The 20,375-nt window shown below is 38.0% G+C and overlaps 1 protein-coding gene across 2 annotated transcripts in view; it reads right to left on the bottom strand.

Annotated features, from left to right (window-relative positions):
- The window catches only part of LOC145496403 (inositol 1,4,5-trisphosphate receptor-like), a 48,399-nt gene that overhangs the window by 26,289 nt on the left and 1,735 nt on the right, over positions 1-20,375 (bottom strand). The window contains exons 4-25 of one of the 2 annotated variants that reach the window (XM_081476040.1): positions 17,398-17,484; positions 15,314-15,418; positions 14,988-15,041; positions 14,764-14,862; positions 14,131-14,214; positions 13,697-13,843; positions 13,026-13,121; positions 12,434-12,588; positions 11,708-11,807; positions 11,146-11,306; positions 10,447-10,588; positions 9,697-9,855; positions 8,521-8,693; positions 7,532-7,651; positions 6,710-6,832; positions 6,281-6,376; positions 5,756-5,911; positions 3,822-3,972; positions 3,010-3,151; positions 2,175-2,474; positions 1,181-1,246; positions 365-419 (exon numbers count right to left, since the gene is read on the bottom strand). In XM_081476040.1, the coding sequence (XP_081332166.1) occupies positions 365-419; positions 1,181-1,246; positions 2,175-2,474; positions 3,010-3,151; positions 3,822-3,972; positions 5,756-5,911; positions 6,281-6,376; positions 6,710-6,832; positions 7,532-7,651; positions 8,521-8,693; positions 9,697-9,855; positions 10,447-10,588; positions 11,146-11,306; positions 11,708-11,807; positions 12,434-12,588; positions 13,026-13,121; positions 13,697-13,843; positions 14,131-14,214; positions 14,764-14,862; positions 14,988-15,041; positions 15,314-15,418; positions 17,398-17,484 (2,771 nt within the window). The remainder of the gene's footprint in view (positions 1-364; positions 420-1,180; positions 1,247-2,174; positions 2,475-3,009; positions 3,152-3,821; positions 3,973-5,755; positions 5,912-6,280; positions 6,377-6,709; positions 6,833-7,531; positions 7,652-8,520; positions 8,694-9,696; positions 9,856-10,446; positions 10,589-11,145; positions 11,307-11,707; positions 11,808-12,433; positions 12,589-13,025; positions 13,122-13,696; positions 13,844-14,130; positions 14,215-14,763; positions 14,863-14,987; positions 15,042-15,313; positions 15,419-17,397; positions 17,485-20,375) is intronic. The other variant, XM_081476041.1, reaches the window with a different exon arrangement.

Here is a 20,375-nt window from a genome sequence, read left to right as displayed (position 1 = left end):
ACTTATCACCTGTTTACTGGACAATATCCAATATTGAAAGGAGGAATTCCATATTGATCGCTCCAATGTATGGTGAACTATGTCACGGACCGTGCAGCGTGAAAAAATTGGCCAATTTCTGTTAACTTCGTCGTTTGTAATCCATCTCATGGCCATCCTTACTTAGTTTGTTTCTTGTAATACAATTTTGGTATCATCCTACATTACGAAATTATTATTTTGATATTTTTCAATTAAAAATTAATCAGAAAATGGCTTTAAAATATCATGACATTGTTCCTTAAAACAGCTCTGTGGAAAAATGGAACCAAAAAATAATATTTGCTGGCCTATTTTGATCTCTCTAAAAGAATGAAGAACTTACGTAGACCCTCCAAATATGGCTTCCGCTTGTGCGCTGATGTTTTCCAGGTCAATCCCTGAAAGTAGAATGTTTATCAACAACTTGTACATTGTATGGAAAGTATAAAAGTGTGTTCGGAAATCAAAACAAAATCGACACAAAAAATTCAAAACGCCTCTACAGACAATTAATTCCAACCTTCATAGTATCATTGACTCGATTACAAATTTCATGATATGGTTTAAAGGAGTTTACATTTAAATCAAAATTCAGATTTTGATCTTTGTAGTTCAGTTACCATTTAATTGAAGATGAATATTCAATCTACAATCATTTGCTATCTTTAGACTTACTGTAAATCTTCAGAACAAAACCCATTTGTAGTTGTCTGGTGCCCAGGTCTCTCGCGGCCAATAGCAGATTATTTGGAAACTTTAGTTATATTTTCAAAGGTTGAAGATTACAAGCAGCGAATGTAAAGATGGTTTCGACACCGAGGATCCTCATTAGATCAAGGTCACACACTACAGTAGCTATTTAACATCAAGTTAGTTTGTTTAAGCTATTTCAAGTTGTTTACTCCAAATTTGTTTTGTTATGACGTTTAATTTGAATGCCATTTCTCATAGAAATGAAATCATTTCCGAGAAAAGTCAACAAAATTTATGTTAAAGCAAGTTCACTTTACAGTCAAACCAACATCTCCAAACTCCAATTCGACCAGGATAGAGGACCAGCGAAGGCTGATGTGGCTTCCTATTGTAATTAGTTAATTATTTTAAGTAACATTTTTAAAGTTAACGCGAGTGAGTGATTGTTTTAAACTTTACAACATACAGTTAGGAGGTCCAAGGTAATACGGAACACCATCTTTATCAATTTTACAGCGTCTGAGTTTAGTTCCTGGAAATAAAATGTAAAATTGGACAGATGATTATTCAGTGCATTAGCGCGGATTTAAACTAGCCTGTTGAAAGTAACTAGCATTTGCTTGGTGTTGCATTAGAACGGTTTTCACTTGAGTGTCGAAAGAATTTCGCATTTGCTCTGGTTTTGCATTACTACATTAAAGGAACTACGTCACGGTTTCCGCAACTTGAAAATATAAGCCTAAATATTTTAAGTTCTTCGTTTGTAATCTGTGTTAATCTTCTCCATCCTTAACCATCCTTGTTCCTTTATGGTTTATTATTATCTCTTTGGCGTTTTTCAGTCTTAGTAAACTAATATTTTCAAGTTTCCTTCAATTTAAAGGTAATTTTTCTCATGGCCAAAATAACTCAAAAATGCCATGACTGGGCTCCCTTAAGCGATTGGCTTATAAATACTCGCGTCACTTTGTCATCCAATCAGAAGTAAAACCCAATAATGACTTGCTCGAACACGCTTTCCCGCGCTTTGCCGCGTGGCGTCAACTTCATGTATGTGCTTTGAGTTTTGATTGGTTCACTGGATTGCCAGTGTGATCAATGATTGGCCGGAGTGATCACTTCGGTTCTGGTCTTACGACACTCAATTGCAAACTGCTCCTAATGGATTCCTGTAACGCTATCAGTCATCAGTTTTGGAATATGTTGCGTCAAGTCTCGAGGCCAGTGAAAGAGCTGACAGTTATAAGCATTTATCATTTAACTGGTAATAAGGTCTTAGATTAGAGGCAGCATGGCCGAATGGACTTGAAATCAAGGGGTCGCGAGTTCAAGTTCTATTATCAGGCATTTTAATGAGATGTGTCGCTGCACGTTTTACTCGCCATTTTTACTTTTGCTCACTAAAATACTGCAAGACTCGTAAAAACAGACAGAAATAACAACACACAGTGACACAATACCATTTTCTCCATTCATTTCTGCTAAGCCAGCATTGCTTTCGTCAAAATCCCGTTTGAAAATCGTCAGTAGACTGGAAATGCGATAATCAAGTCGAACGTTCATAATAAATTCCAGGATTTCGATTATTTTTGCCTTGGTCTCCATGACAACATGGTCGATTTCGCTTTCTTGCTGGGTTCCTCCTTCAGGTTGCTGTGTAAGCCCCCACGGGTCTTGGTTCCCTCCTAATGCCATACGCGTCATAATGGCGCCAAGATTGTGAATGCTTCGCATAACATTTATCTTTTCTCCGCTTCCCGCTGAGAAAGAAAAATTACGGTTATCCAATTTCATCTCACCAGATATTGAAGAACAAACAGTATGACATGAAAGTACTGCGTAATAGCTTTCATTTGAATAGTTACACACGAGAGTTTCGTCCGCGGACTTTAAAGTTACAACAACCTTGGACAGCATAATAAACAGTACCATATGAAAGTACTGCTCAATAGCTTTCATTTGAAGATTACACACAAAGGTTCCAAGCACAACTTAAAAATTACGGCAATGTCGTACAGCATAACACACAGCACCACGTGAAAGTGCTGCTTAGTGTCTTTCATTTAAATGGTCACACACTAGGATTTCATCAACGGACTTAGAATTAAAAGTTAGTACCATCTTGTACAGCATAAACAGTTTCACGTGAAAGTACTGCTCAGTAACTTTCATTGGTCACACATTAGGGTTCCATCCTTAGAATTGAATTGTTGATCTCATTTATTGACTTTACGTTTTGTCCAGTGAACACCGAGCCAAAACAAGATGCGATAGTTACAAGCACTTATCGCTCACCTGCTGGCTTTCCAGAGGGTCTTACTCCACCATGAGCGCGCTGCTCGCAGTCCACTATTGACAACACTGTTTGCGTCAGACGCAATAACTCACTGAAGCCATAAAATCCAAAGTAGATCAAATTTCTTGCAATCTGCACAACCTGTAAACAAAGAAACAACATTAAACGTAAAATAAAAGCAATATATCCATGTAGAAACCAACAAGAGAGAAGTTAATGCCTGTTAACGGAGCTAAGTCACGGTTTGCCCATCTTGAAAAGTTTAGCCTGAATTTTTCGATTTCGTCGTTTGTAGTTTGTAGCCTACAATGGGCGACAAAGGTGTCGAGACACTTGGCAATAAAGTTCGATTTTCGAGCGTCTTGGAAACATTTTCCCCACTTTCCACCCAAACAATGTTGATTTTTCTATTTCTTAAACTGCACAGACCACAGCCCCTACACAACATTGAACTGGGGGCCGGGGGTATCAGAGAAATAACCCCAGACAAATGAAATAGGATAAGTGGCTAAAATCGAAAAGCGTCATTTTCTGAAAGTGTCTCAACTACTTTTGTCGCCCATTGTAGCTTGCGCTAAGGGGCACGAAAAGGTTTACATTTCACACATAACATCCTTCGTTTTGTCCTGGAATGGATGAAGATTCCAGAAGCAAACAAAAGTGCATTTAAAGACTGCAACAGTTGCTTCTTACATCACTGGTTTCAGCAATCTAAATAGACACCTTCTCAGAGCTACTGTTTTAAGTTTCCAAATAGAACGTATCATAATTAAAATAGTAGCGTCACCATAATCAAGTTTCCATCACATACCTCAAAAGTGAGTTTGTTCTGTTCCTTGTCGCTGAAAGACCAAATGTTACTGCTGATATTTTGCAGGTAATTCTCCACAAATGTGATAACTCCGGAAAACCTCAACCGGTTTTCTTCTCTCTCTTCCCCTACTGCTAGGTGCTGATCATACCTGAAAAACAAATACCAGTTTTAACCTGTGGATAAACCTCCAAATCAGTGGACAGACCAAATCCATTGTGTCTTTAACGTGCCAATCACAACATAATTAATGCAAGACGTGGGAAAATACTTGTAAGCTAAGTTATGGTTACTGAATTCAGTTTTGAAACACTTAAAGTACAATGCAAAACCTATTTAATGACCAAAAGTGTCCCAGAAACCATCGATTAACAAGTAACTCTTTACTGGATTCTGCTGAAAATGACATCCGTTCGACAAAAGTTCTTTTCAGAAATACCCTCACACGAAACTTGAAAAACTCGAGATGGTCTACTGAATAACGCAACCCAGTTCTTGAATACCTGAGGCGGGCTCTTAGTTTTTCGCTTCTGATTGCTATTTGTAACATGTGCTATAGATAACAGATGAGTTTGGTCACGTTTCGTCATGCGCATTAACACAATATCATACTAAAGCAGCATCCACACTACGCCGGAGGAATTTGAAAACGCAACTTTGTTTCTACGGTTAGGCCTGCCGTCCACACTAATCCGTCACGAAAACGCAGCTTTATTTCTACGGTTAGGCCTGCCGTCCACACTAATCCGTCACAAAAACGCAGCTTTATTTCTACGGTTAGGCCTACCGTCCACACTAATCCGTCACGAAAACGCAGCTTTATTTCTACGGTTAGGCCTGCCGTCCACACTAATCCGTCACGAAAACGCAGCTTTATTTCTACGGTTAGGCCTACCGTCCACACTAATCCGTCACGAAAACGCAGCTTTATTTCTACGGTTAGGCCTACCGTCCACACTAATCCGTCACGAAAACGCAGCTTTATTTCTACGGTTAGGCCTACCGTCCACACTTATCCGTCACGAAAACGCAGCTTTATTTCTACGGTTAGGCCTGCCGTCCACACTAATCCGTCACGAAAACGCAGCTTTATTTCCACGGTTAGGCCTACCGTCCACACTAATCCGTCACGAAAACGCAGCTTTATTTCTACGGTTAGGCCTGCCGTCCACACTAATCCGTCACGAAAACGCAGCTTTATTTCTACGGTTAGGCCTGCCGTCCACACTAATCCGTCACGGAAACGCAGCTTTATTTCTACGGTTAGGCCTACCGTCCACACTAATCCGTCACGAAAACGCAGCTTTATTTCTACGGTTAGGCCTGCCGTCCACACTAATCCGTCACGAAAACGCAGCTTTATTTCTACGGTTAGGCCTGCCGTCCACACTAATCCGTCACGAAAACGCAGCTTTATTTCTACGGTTAGGCCTACCGTCCACACTAATCCGTCACGAAAACGCAGCTTTATTTCTACGGTTAGGCCTGCCGTCCACACTAATCCGTCACGAAAACGCAGCTTTATTTCTACGGTTAGGCCTGCCGTCCACACTAATCCGTCACCAAAAAGGCAGCTTTATTTCTACGGTTAGGCCTACCGTCCACACTAATCCGTCACGAAAACGCAGCTTTATTTCTACGGTTAGGCCTACCGTCCACACTAATCCGGCACGAAAACGGAACTTTTCAAAAACGCTCTTCAAACCGGAGAAATTTGAAAACGACAGCTTTTTGTTTTCGTGTGGACGGAAAACATTTTGAAAACGTAGCTTTTCGAAAACGATGACGTCACGATAATCACGTGATTTCCCTGCCCGAGTTTTCAACAAACACAAATCCAAAATGGCCGATGATTGTTTCGTTTTCAAATTTCTCCGGCGTAATGTGGACGGGGCCTAGCCCAAGTCCGGTAATTGCGGTTATGTTTTACTCACATTTCAATACTCATCTCTGTTGGGATCTCCGACCACAGTCTGGCATATTTAACCGGTGTAACCGGTTCTTGTGGATCTCTGTCTATGTGCATGTGAAGCATTAAACGGCAGAATGCAGCTCGCAGGTCACATGACAGTTCCTTGTCTGCCATACACCTAGGGGTATCACAAAAACAAACTATTGTCGAAACTGTTAAACAATATAATCTGAATGCATTTAAGTGGATCAAACCAAAGCACCTACATAATAGAGAAGATTTCGCTTGAATGTCGAAAGTGAGCGATTGGCTTAAAAATCTCGCGCCACTTTTTCAACCTATCAAAAGTAAAACCAAAACCAGTGAAAACTCGCCCGCCGACGTTTTCCCGCGCTTTGCGTCAGCTACACGTATTTGCTTCAAGTTTTGATTGGTTCACTGGATTGTCTGCGTCCTTTGTGATTGGCTAGAGTGATTACTTTGGTTTTTGTTTTACGACACTCAATTGAAAACCGTTCTAACAAGCGTAAAGACACTCAATACAGACCTGAGTATAAGGTCGACATCTAGTTGCTTGCTGATGCTGTTAATAGCAAGATACTGTCTGTCCAGACACATCCGCGAAAACAGGTTCAGCTGGTATCTTAACAAAGGAAAGCAAAATGCGCGCTAAGTGTTAAATGTATACCTTGACTACACGTATCTTACTTGCGGAACAGCGATCTCGTTGAATTTGAAGCTGCTCAAATTTTCAAAAGAACGAACTAGAGATTTTACCTTTTTCACAGGCATATGACGAACATCCCTCACCTCTCATCTCTTGTTCGCATTTAGGTAACTCTGATACTTAAGTGGTGTTAAAAGCAGATGGAAAGATGGATCTATCTGGTAATGACTGAGAACTTCGTCATAGATGCCACTAATCATTACTAATGTTCTAATATTAATATCAACAAAAGCACTAATGAAGTAGAACCTGTAATAGTCCAAGATTCTGATGTCATCCTTGATTCCCAGCTTGGCGCCTTTTGCAAGGTCTTTCTGTGATTTTACTTTGTCACCACCGTCCCACACAAGAAACACCTCACCTTCAATTAACCTGGAAACAAAACATTGGGTGAAGTGAAGAAACATTTCGCAATTGAGGCAATCTTTCTTTTAGTTTCCTGTTATGGCAGACCTTGGATTGTATTAATTTTTATGCTTCTACTGCATGGTATTGCATTAAATCGCATTTGTTTCATAATTACATGTCCTTCTAATGCTTTTATGTATATCTCCAAACGTTCTATCACGGATGCAGTTCTCTTTTTGGCTACGTTATTCACTATCTATTCTGTTTTAGCATAAATCTACCAGCCGTTCAAAACTTCATCTAAATCCTCTTCACAGACACTTCGAAAAGGCCAAGAAGCGGCCGTCATTTTGTTAACAAGCGCACACTGCTACGTTACTCACTCTCTATCACAGAATAGAGAGTGAGTAGCGTAGCCAATCAGAGAACGGCATTCGTGATACAACGCTAGTAGATTTATACTAGATTCTCTCTCGATCTCTATCGTGATAGTTAACTCGGGCTGCGCCCTCGTCTACTATCACGCGATAGAAATCTCGAGCTTATAATCTAATTGTTTAATTGATGGTGAGTAGCCTAGCAGTATGCGGTCGTAATGGCGGGCGCTTGTTTGCGTTTTAGAAGTTTCTGTTACAAACAAAACTTACTGAATGACACTAGAGATGGTACACTTTACCGCTTATTGCCTGCAATGAGAACCATGACGTACTTATTGCAACCGACCTGGTTTCGATGAGCAAGTCAGAATTGCTAGAGTATAACACCGTCTTGCATATGAGTTCTTGCGTTGCTGGAATTGCGGTGTTGTTAGAGACACACAAGTCCGACAGATAATCAAGAAACCTAAAAATGATAATGACAAAGAGTTCACTTCAGTTGGACGATTTCCTTATATTCTCAAACTCATTAATAATTCATCAAGTTTACACAAACTAAATCGTGACCGTGACAGTGCTTGGGTATCTGATGTTAACTAGCATAGATTTTTATGGCTTTATTTCTCCATTTTCTTCTTAGTTTTAGTTTCGATTGAGAAGATATGTCAAACACTCAAGACAATGTTTGATCACATTTCCAAACACCACGAAGTTCGTCAAAAATACTCCGCTAGGCATTTTCAACCGATTTAAATTTAAACAAATCCTGGCTAAAACTTAGACAAAGATATATACCAGCCCATACATCGTCACTAACTAGTAGCCTACAAACTGGTAAAAATGTCTTGCAGCATGCGTAGCCAGTGTGGCCTGAGTACTAAAGCTAATGAATCCTTCTCAAACCCATTAATGACTTATATAAGTTAAAGTTCATTAGCATAGATGCTTACGATTTTATTTCTCTGTGTTCTCCTTATTTTTAATTTTGATTGAGAAGATATATCACATAATTGAGATAGTGTTTCACCACATTCCCGAGCACCGAATAGGCCATTTCCGAGTCGCCTCTTGCCTCTATGTCAAAACGAGTCTTGGTGTGAAACCATTCATATGAAAATGAGTTCCACCTACAGGTTCATTTTTATGCAAATCAAACTCATTTTCATATGAAAGGTTTTGCACGGGGACTCGTTTTGAAACTGAGGCACAAGGTAACTCGGAAATGGTCTATTTTGCCAAAAATACCGAAATTTCTTCTGATATAACGCACAGTCTCTCTTGCTTGATGTATTACTTCTCACACAGCCCTACAATGGACTAACCATCCCAACTTACCTGCATTCTTTCTTCTTACGAACTAAATTGACAAATGTCTCGATCTCTGTGCGAGTGATGTGTTTCTCCAAGAGTTTTCTGTTGTTGTGTACAAGATCAGTTATGGTGTCCTCAGCCAGTATATCATAGCCGATCTGTGCCTGCATGAAGCCAAACTGTTTGGCTATGTACTCCTGCGAAAAATGGAAAAATTCGCAATTCCTTCCACAGCTACACACACACATGTAAAAGATGGGGTGGCCAAACGACTAGCGTGTTGGATTCTATAACGTACATTGAGCAGTCCATGAAAAAAACCTCGAATAACCTGCTCTGTCTGCCCACTGACGTTTATTTCATTTGCTACGAGTGTTTTTTTCTTCGCGCGAGCGATCTTTCCCGAGCCCCACCGCGTTGCATTTTGACGCGTGTATCTCACGCGCGGGTTAATATTTCCCAAGCTTGTGATCTCGAAGAACTCAAGACAAAACAGAGGGTCTGTGGACAACTATATCCTGCCTAGCTGCGGGATTTAGTGCAAGAGTGCTTTGTTTTAGCAGAGGAACCTCTGGTGAAGCTGGCGGGAGAAAATTCCCTCGTGGCAGGTCCCAAGCGTCCGTGGCGCTGCCGCCGAAACAAAGCTTTCTTGCACAAAATCCTGCCAGCTGCCTGCTATAACTTCAACGTCAATCATCACGCTTATGATAAACGACTTAGCCCAGGGTACAAGATACAACAAAGACATAAGATGAAAAGAGTATTGTTTTAAATTGGCACTTACAGTTCACCCATGCTACATACAGAACGGATAATATGAGAATTACCTTCCAGTAACAAGTTACTCTAGCAAGACTCTAGTAGAAGCTATATTCAAACAGCAGTTAATTAGAACAGTCAATTTTGGTGCACATCTTTAGAAAATAGTCCAAAGAAAAAACGCGCGCCGATTGGTTCTAAATCGTGCTTCTATCGACCCTTTTCATAAATGGCTGCCAATTTAAAATTCTTTTGTATACATTTAAATTAGCCTCACTAAACTCGGTTGGGAGTAACAATTCTTTTGAATTGTCAACTCAAAAACGAGGTCAGTCGGGCTAATTTTAATACTTACAAAAGAACTTATAATTGGCAGCCATTTATGAAAAGGGTCTATTTAACAATTAGATTACGAGCTAAACTCTTGTTACATTACATTACCTGATTTTTTCGATAGTCTTGCTGTGAGTGTCTTAGCACCCTGTAACACAGTCTGAAGATGTGCCTCAGAGGAGCATGTCTGGCATCAGAGAGTTCCTCTATCTTCATGATGGGACCAGAACCTTTGTCAGTGAAAGGAGCCTTCAAAAGATGAAACACCTAGACAGAGGAAGGGTGAAGAAGATTAACTACTGCTAGACATGTAACTCATAAACTGTTAAATTAAACTTGCTTTATTCAAACCCAGGGTGCAAAGCCTTACAGGTAAGCTGCAACTATGATATACAAGGAGCCTGAAAGTCACTCTCACTAGCCCCAAACAAGTTTCTTACTAACTGCTGTAGCATGATTAATTAATTTAAACTGAAGCAAACACTGTGACAATAATATTTCATATCTTACAGTATTTCAGTCTGTAATCTGAATTTCCCAAAATTGGCCATAAAAACTCCACTTGCACGTCAAGTAAGGAAAGAATAGAATCCACTTGGCTGAATGCAGAATCCACTTACCCCTGACTATCAGACAAGACTTTCTTTGCAAGCTAGAAACATTGCTCTTCAGAGGCAGCTACAGTGATTGAACAGTTGGTGAATAGTAACCACCTTGACCTCACATTCTTCAAGTCAGAAAAGGTGTAAAGTTTCATCAAGCTTAGATTGACTTTGATGGTGACTTGGCAAATACATTCATGTAGTAGTGGCCAGAGTTTTATTTTCAGCCAGCAGGCTTGACTTAATTATTGCTAACCTCTTTCAAAATGTACTGTTCCCTCATCAATTTCTGTCGATCTCTGTTCGGGTTTTGGATGGAGATATTCAAGACATCTTCCCTTCCAGTGTCATGTTCCGTCACAAAGTAAACAAGGTCAGATAAGAGCTGTGTAACAAACCTGGAAGATAGTAGAAAAAAAAAAAGTCTGTAAGTTTCAAGAGTGACCAAGATCTCCAGGGAATTTCTTGATAAAGATACAAGCGATTATAATAGAGAAAATGCAACTGAAATCAAACATGTGACAGTCTGAACAACAGTCCGACAGTATATCGCTAAGAACTCTGCAAGAGACTTGCTGGAGCTGGAGCATACATGTACATGTATAACCAGGTTTAAGGGTCACAAAATTGCCAGGATTAGCTTGTCAATGAGTGAGGATGTGTGAAAATAGAAGAGGTGAGACCATGTTATGTGCTAACTTGGCATACATGTAATTCCACCAAGATACCATAAACCACGACTTTCTTTCCATCTAATTTCTCATTCAGTTTCTTATTCAATAAATTGTCATACAGAATGAAAATAACAAAAATCATCAGGAAATTGCCTTGATGTATCAAGGAAACATAACGGAAACACAAAGACAATTTCAGAAAAAAATTGGATTCTTTTTTTTTTTTTTTTTAACCAGTCCCTGATCACTTTTGTGAACAGTTAAAACTCAATCTACTGTACCGTCTTTCGTGCTGAGTGTAGTTTCCTGTTTCCATCTTGTTTGCGAATGACCCCAAGACTTTACTGGCATCATTAGCAAAATCTAAATCTCGCACTTCTGCTGGAGGAACAGGGACAATAGCAAAAGCTTCTTTGTCTTCTTTGATGCTTGCTGTACCAATCTGAATATACAAGAAATTGCAAAACAAATAAATAAATAAATACAGTGTAATAATAATAACACTGTAATAATAATAAGCTAATACATTAATAAGAATTCACAGCAGCGCATCCCAAAGAGAGGCTTTTCGTCCAGTGTTTCTAGATTGAATGGGAATTAAGAAGCGTTGGCTTTTGTGGCTTGAGAAAAACCGGAGAAAAACCCTCAAAGCAAGGCAAGAACCAACAACAAACTATAATTCAGTCCAGGATTCAAACCTGGACCATGTTGGTGGGAGCTGAGCGCTTTCACTACCGTGCCACATTTGCTTGCTAGCAGAAGAGAGTGCACCTTGAGGCATGATTGTACAGAAATAACTGAGTTGTGCTTATAGTAGTAGTGAAAGTGTTTGTAGCATTTTACCTTCAGCATAACGGGTCGTTCCTCACTCTTGTCAATGGGTATGGAGGTAGAATGCACCCATGTGCTGGTGCACAGATGTCTGAGACGAACATATGATGACCTGCAAAGAAACATGAACAAAATAAGCAATGCAGTTTGAAAAAGGTAAAATTGTTTACTAAAAATAAAGTAATGCAGATCACCTTAGAAAACGATAGAGCAACAATTCATACATCAATCACTACTGATTTATTAACTCGGAAACAAATTTGGTAAATGGTAGATTAATTAACTACCACCTTAACAAAATTGAGAGATCAGACTTCTTGGGTGTAAGACTGTACTTTCTGCGAGCAACCTAAAGGGCTGTGCATCAAAACTGCAATTATGTAGCAGAAGAAAACAAATAAAAAAAACTCTATTTAAGTGACAAATGTATTTAGTGCTGCTGTCCTAATTAGGAACAATGTAAATTATAACTAAACAAATATTGGAAATAGAACGTAAACTATCATGAATCCTAACTGGCAAGAGGCTGACCAGTTGGTTATTTACACAATGCAGCTGAGGAGTTGAACTCGGCACTACCAAGAACAAATCCAGATAGCAGGAAGAGGATGGAAGTGACATACAATATACATGAAGAAGTACCTCGGTCTGACAATCCGGAAAAGCAAAGCAATCTAAAATATATGAATAAATAAATGTGAATTCATCAACTGAGAAGCATTTTTGCTGACTGATCACCTTGGTACCAGTGAGTCTGCTCTCGTCAGTGTAGTAGGATCCAGTTCAAAGATTGAGGCCACGTCATTCCCATGTGGGACGGGAACAAGATGGCATACAGCACCATTTCCTTTCAGCTTTTGTCTGGTTGTGTCTTTAGTGGGATCATCATCAGTCTGTGGAAAAGTTGAAAATCACAGTTGATAGGCAATGGAAACATTAAGAAGCAAACACTTGATCTTCATTTGTTCTGTAGTTACAGTGATCATTGTAATGCCTCTTGCCAACTCTTCCTAAGAGAATATATAAAAGGGTAGCCGGAAATTATTAGGGCTAATTAACCCCCCAAAAAATAATGTGAAGTAACATACAAAAGGCTGCCATCCTTGATCCAAACATTTTCAGGCTCTTCAAAGATAGACCTTTGCAAGGACCTTTATATCGTATCATCCTTAATAAAAGATGTGAATACTATTAGAAAGAATTTATCTGAGTGTGTTAAAAAAAGGCTGGCACTAACAACCTCTTCTAACCTATTGAATTGGAATAGATAGTATATATAATAGATAGCAAAAAATAAGCAGTAGACAGTAAAATAACCAGCAAGCATCACCTCTGCTGCCAAGTAGTCTCCTGTGGCTAGATGCTTGAATCTGAACAAGCCATTCCAGTGCCCTGCCCCACCACGGCAAGGATCATGTTGAACAACCTGTCAAAGTCAATACTGAGCATTACTTGTTTTTAATTTATTTAATAAATTTAACATGATTACAATATGCATGATAATTTTAAAAAACTACTTATTATAACCACCGATTAAAACAAGATTTCCCTGAAAATCTTCATCACATTTTGTGCCTACTTCTCTGCACTAAACTTATTTATTTCCAAATCATACACAAGAATGGAAATATTTTTCCCAATTTTTTTAATCAATTCTTGGTCAAATGTTTTGTTAAGTAAGCAAAACATTGTTTGGAACAATCAGAAGGTTGAAAATTTGAGAGTTTGAAAAATCAGTATAATTTCTTTAAAATCTTTGTCATTTAACAACCTACAACAGATTTTTCATATGCCATTAGGAGGTTCATTAAGGGATGGGCACCAGGCAAATTTGCCGACTGTGAGGATGATTTTGCCCACCTGGTTTGACCATCTACATGTACATGAAAAGAAGTTCAGTTCAAAAGGTTCTGCTGGCCTGTGAAAACCAGTTCCCTCCTGCTGACAACTTAAATGAAACCCCTGATGCAATTCTATGATGTTGATTTTATTTCTTGATACCTCCACTTCCCACAGTGCCTTGGAGCTTGTTGCCGAGGTGGCTGTCTGTCGTGCAGTGGTTCTCAAGAAAACATAGGACTTCTTTTTGTAATCATCTGCAGTCAAGAATTTCTCCTGCTCAGCATGAAACAATCTCACTACATCACCCTAGAAAGGGCAAAGATATCACCAAAATGTTAAACAGAGCTCACAGATGACAATTCTACCACAGTCAAAAATAACAATGAAATCAACTTGGTCAACATCCAGGGTTGTTGCTCCAGAAGACTTGATAAATAATGGAACAAAATATTGAAAAACTCTCAAACACATTATGATGAAAATTGCAGAAGAAAAAGTATCAGACTAATGGTTGCCAACTCTTGATTGATTCATCAATAGGTGATTTACTTTAAATTTATTTAGGTATTCATTTTCAATGAAAATAAACCCACCCCTTTCAAGACCTCTTCGCTGTTGTCCTCATATGCAAGAAAGAGTGATATTTTCCAACTTGTGTTACAGTTCACAGAATTGACCTTGAAACACAACATACATTAAACATCAATACAGTAACATCTTTCAACAATACATTATTTAGTAAATAATATTTAATTTAGAGTAGCAGGAGGAGGAGGCAGCAGTGACGGTAGCAGCAGCAGCATGCCCTGATAAAATTAAATGGAGTGTACTCAAAAAAGATTAAAAGTAATGTCAACTGAAATTTCGATGCACCAAACACCATTTTCAAGATTGAGGTTTAAGCTCTTTTCAAAGACAGCAAATTAAAGGTCTGGAATAATAGTAATAACAATATTCCTAGAGGTGAGATTTGTTGTTTTCAGGTGCACAGTAATTCAATTATTTGTTAGTATGTACAATAAATTGTAAACAAGGACTACACACATGTAATCCTTTCTTCTAACAGGACATTGCTGTCATGATTGAAATAAGGAATTGAAAATGGTTCAAATTTCACATCTATTCAGTTCTCCTCTACATGCATAAAAGTTTGCTACTGACAGAGTCTCAGATAAAACACAATCATTCAAATAAGAAGCACGACTTGTACAAATTCAAGGTCCAACCTCTTTGCATCCTGGATTGTCAATCAGCTCCTGATTACTGGCATGAAGAGGCTGACCAGCATTTACTGGATTCAGAATAACTTTGTCTCCAATGACAACCTAACAAAGAGGAATAATTAAGAGGAATAATTAATTTTTACCTTAATAGTAAAGAAGTGATCCAAAACAATGGCAATGACATTCATCAGTCAGGAATGAACAGGCAAGTGTATTATTTTTCTGACCTTATCTCCAGATGATCTGAGCTTGTAGAATGGAACAACATAAAACCAAGATCCCTAAAACAGATTTACAAAAGAAAAATACAATGAGCAGTGCTGAGATACTCTAACAGAAATGAGCTGTTTAAAATAAAACCATCCCATGGGTTGGAAAAATCTAGTTTGTGCTTCAAACATTTTGCAAGTATTGCCTCAACCCATGCCCGGTTATAACATGTGTTACTCAAGACTACACCTTGCTATGCCATTGTTACCTGTTGTTTTGAATGGCATACACTTATTATCCACCATGACTCTTCTACAGGCAAAAAGAGTATTTGATTCCTTACCTCATTGCCATTGGTATCCAAGGTTACTCGCATGGCATTTTTCTCTCTCAAGGCTGGAAGTCGCTTGTTCACTGTTAGAAATTTGTTACTCTTCACATGCAGAAGCTTAAAGAGTGAAAATTAAATCCATCAACACTTAAGTTCTAATGTAAAAATAATCTAGATGTTGTATCCATCACTTTTTTCATTTCCCTCTACACTCATTTAGTAAGTTTCCTTTTATCAGAATGACTGAGGTTTAATCTATGAGCCATATGCCATTTCAGATAATGCAATTCTAGCTTTCTGATTGGTTCAGTGGATCTCGGTTACCAGCCATTATACCTGCATTTGACCTTATATAGAAATGAATGCGGTAAATGTCGTTTGGCAAAAACTTTTTTGCAGGAAGCCAAGTTTCGTCGACAAAAAAAAATGGATGAAAAAAAGCAGATTCGGTGAGCTATCTACAGAAGAAATAGCAGAAATTATCGACAATGTTGTCCCAGTAACAACAAAAAAGCCACAAAGTTCGAGATTAGCTTATTTAATGGTACGTATACGTAAAGTTTCCCTTAAAAGTGGCAAAATTATATATGACCGTCGAGATTTTACGCGCTCGTGAAGATTATGTAACAAAAACAATGTTTACCTTAACAGAATGGCTTCATAGTTCTGGTGGCACCAAATTTTTGAAACCGATATAAGAAATGTCAAAAGAAGAACTGAATGTTTGTTTGAAGTGTTTTTACACGCTGCGAGGAAGAAAGATGGCGCATATTGCAAGTTCAATCCATTAGAGCCACCATTGATCATTTCCTTCGCTTGCCACCACACAACAAACCGTTTTTCACTATCTCTGACCAGGCAAATAAATTATTAGAACATTTGTAAAATGCCTCAGGAAAACAGGCATCATTGCCGGTGTAGTCTATAAGAAACCAATTTCCAATGAGCAGACAAGGAAACTGTTCGACTTAAGCAAGCTCGGATCAGCCGAGAGCAAAAATCCTGCACAGCTACAGAGTACGACCTAGTTTTATCTCGGTCTCTTTTTTGGCCGATGAGGACAAGAGAATCAACGACAGCTAGCGCCAACAATTCTGATGTCCTTGCAAAAGAGACCTCAAGGAGTTGAGTGTTTTGAGCTTAATCAAAGTAAGCCCGGTTCTTTACCAGCCACGAAAAACCATCAGGGTGGCCTCGGAGATTCTGAAGATGAATCTGACGCTAAGATAGTTTCTCTCCCTGACTCTGAATCTGGCCAACAATGAGCTCCACACATACAGCTCGAAATGCCAAGGATTTCAAAGCAAGGGAATCCTGAAAGAAATCTTGTCAAGAATAATTTTGGCACAACGTTTGTGTCACATGGCAATCAAAGTTTTCCGCAGCATTATTACAATGGCAATGTGTAAGTGCACAATTATTCGGCTCTTCTCCATGACTCAAACTTGAACGCTTTTCAAACTTTCTGACCAAGGTTATATCTCCTTCATTTGATAGACGTTCCTTGAATTCTTCTTGATTGTAATTTCATTCAGCAAATTCGCTTGCTTCGCTTTCAAATTTTTCATTCAACTAATTTTACAAACGGCGCACATGTCATGTGGTTTCCCACTTGTTGCTGTTTTTGCCACATCGACTTCTGGTCGCTTTGTAAAATCAAAATCCAATAAAATTAAGCCATTATTTCCAAGTATACAAACGCACCGAATTTAATAAAACAATTATTCCATTCGCGCTTGTTGGATATGAGATTGGTTATAGCCAACTCGGCCCTCCGGGCCTTGTTAGCTATTTACCATCTCATATCCAACGTGCGCTCATGGAATAATCGTTAATTATACCATGCTTTACAAAATGATATGGTAAGAGTACGCGTGATTTTTTTGGGACCTTTTTTATTTAGTTTTGTTTGCTATATTTTGGGGCGTTTTTATTATTCCACTCACGCTTGTTGGATATGAGATGATTATAGCCAACTTGGCACTATGCACCTTGTTGGCTATATACCATCTCATATCCAATGCACACTTGTGGGATAATTGTTAATTGTGGAAGATTACACAATGAAAGACCCAGTGTAAAACATCACAACATACCTGAATAACTCCTCCATATTCAACGACACTCCCCAAGCATTTCTTGTACTCCGAGTCATTCTGCTTCTTCTCCAACTCAGCAGCATGCTGAAATATCATTGAACAATACATTTTATTTCCTTTAAATTTCCTTTGTCTTAGGGTTATCTAGGCTCATCTCCAGCCATTTTGCAAGCTTGCATTCCTTGAATCATAATGGCTCCCCAAATGGCTAGAAATTGAACCTACCGATTATGGAAATAAATCTGGAACAATGACAAATATAACTCACAGCCATCTAGAATTGTAATTGGTCTAATATCCATTTTTAGATACAATTGTAAACAATTACTGGATTAGGTTTTTGTGATATCCAGAATAATCAAGGTCGAGGTAGGGGTTATCAGCCGAAGCCAAAGGTTGAGACTGATAACCCTTGCCGAGATCTTGATTATTCTGGATATCCCAAAAATCAAATCTAATAATTGTTTCATTACACATTGAACGGGAAAAAAAATGAAGTCATGTTTTTGCTTCTTCACTGATGACAAGCAACACAAAGCGCGCAAACTTGACATGATTACCCTTAGAAACCTTGTACCCCAGTCATACATGACATGATTACCCATGACCTTGGGTGTCCTTGACATGATTATTGTATAACCTGCAGCTAGATGACATCACAGACACTGATTTCAAAAATTCACTGTACTCTTTCGGCCAATAAGAAAAGAGATAGTGAGTTCAATGCATAATTTAGTGGAAATAAATCTGGAACAATGAAAAATATAATTCTCAATCGTCTAAAATTATAATTGGTCTAATATCCATCTTTAGATACAATATTAAAAATCATGTTTGGTTAGGCTATTTGCACACAATGTTTGCCTTTTGTCGATATCTTTCAGATCGTATGTTGCTCACATGGGTAATGGTTTGTACACTATCTAATTATTTATATGCAACTGAAGTACAAACTTAAAGTTAATTGTTAGGCAAAATTGTAGATATGAATATAACATATATCAGTGTGAATGTTTTGGTCAGTCTAATTAATTTATAGCTACACTTTACAGGAAAGCAATATCAGAGCCAATGAGACATTAAAACAGCCTTCTAGGCTCTCTTCTGGCAAACTGAAATTAATCAAACAATGGAATTGACGGCGAGACATGACTAACATAAATTATCTCAAGCTGAGTAAATTAAAGGTGCCAATATCAGGTAATCAAAACCTAGACAACTATTAGATTCAGTGTACCAGATATTTTCACAAAAACTATTTAGTTAATAAATTATCTAAGTTCATGTGAATCTATTTGACATACACTGCACCAAATACATTCTATATCTATCCATAGGAGTCTATTGAATCCAGTTCTTGTTCAGTCTATAGACTGCTTCAGGCAAAGTCTACAGTATAGGGAAATGGATTATCAGGGAGTCCAATATTGAATCAAAGCCATTTCCTTGAAGGACAATATATCTTCAGTTGATAGCAAGTCATTGAATATATTGTTTAAAATGAGTTATTCATGAATACAAGGTTATCAAAATAATTTTAATATTCTTGCTTAACCAAATAGACCTTGTTTGTATTGAAAACACAATCATATTGGATACACGTCATTGGCCGCACCATGCCAGTATACTTCAAAGAGTATGTGATTTCCACACTGTAATGCTTGTTTATTTAAATCATAGTATTGTATCTTGGCAAAATAATTTATTACAATTAACACTTAATCAAGGGATTAAACTGAGAAGGTAACATATCATTAATTTTATCCCCGATCACCGAGTCATATCAAATTCGTCCAAAGGATTATATCAAGTAGCAACTAATTTCTTTGTAACTATTACTGACTTCATTTCAATTTAATATAAAATTCTTATCACAATCTATCACTGACCGAGTTCACATTTTTGGCTTAGTCTGCTATCACTCAGCCAGCTGATGTGATATCAAGATTTAAATTTTGATGAGTCCTGTTGCAGTTCTAATTTGCTGTTAGAAATAGGTACTTCATACATGGCACTGCCAGAGACATTTGCGGGTTGTCAAAAATTTGTTTTCAGAATTCTCTAAGTTATTACAGAGTTGATAGAATTGTTTACTGGTTACAGATGGTATCCAGTTAGTCAGGGTAACTGACATCTAGTTTTTTACCTGTTTAAGGGGGGGCTAAACATTAATAAACAAAAATATGAATTATTAGTAAGTGATTACACTTTTATAATTTATTTATAATTTTGCTCACAAATGATGAAATATCAACATATCATTAGTTCAAATGGTAACTTAAAATCTTGGCTCCTGCGTAACTTTCTATTATCATTGATAATGACAAGTTTACCGAGACAAGCAAATAAAAGCAAGCCTATGGGACTTGGTAGCTATGGTAGTTTGTCGCTCATCAAATGTAAAATGAAAACAACTTCTACTGAAAGTCTGCGACAAGGTTGATAGTGAGCTGGCCAATAACCTGAAACAGTCTGCTAATACAGAAAATCAAATACAAGCTCAAATAAATACTAAGTATGGACATTTAATTTCCTGAATATCACTACAGTACGTAGGCCCCTTGATCAATACAACTGGCTGTGAAAAATATTAGTCCACCAAACAAGTCTGCTACTGTTAAAAGTTCCATGTGGAGTTGGCGTAAGAGTTAAAAGAAAAAAATTCTTCCTGTTTATATCTAATTTCAATGTCATTTTTATACAGCACTGAAACACTTGTCTGAGTTAACTAAAATAGTTCCAAGACTATTTACCCCAAGACTGTCGCATCAGAATTAGCTGACAATTGTTCAATAGCTCATGAACGCCAATTACATGTAACATTCAAGAATAATGTAACTATATCGTGAAACGTTCTATCCTGAATGATTGGAAAAAATGCTCTAGGGAACTAAGCTTAAAAATTTACTTTAGCTATCCAGCTGTTGTATTTAATATCGGATTATTGAACACAACACATCAAAACAATAAAAAAA

The sequence above is a fragment of the Orbicella franksi genome, chromosome 9, assembly GCF_964199315.1.
Source record: "Orbicella franksi chromosome 9, jaOrbFran1.1, whole genome shotgun sequence".
Taxonomy (NCBI): Eukaryota; Metazoa; Cnidaria; class Anthozoa; order Scleractinia; family Merulinidae; genus Orbicella; species Orbicella franksi.
This window is presented reverse-complemented; position numbering and strand designations above follow the sequence as displayed.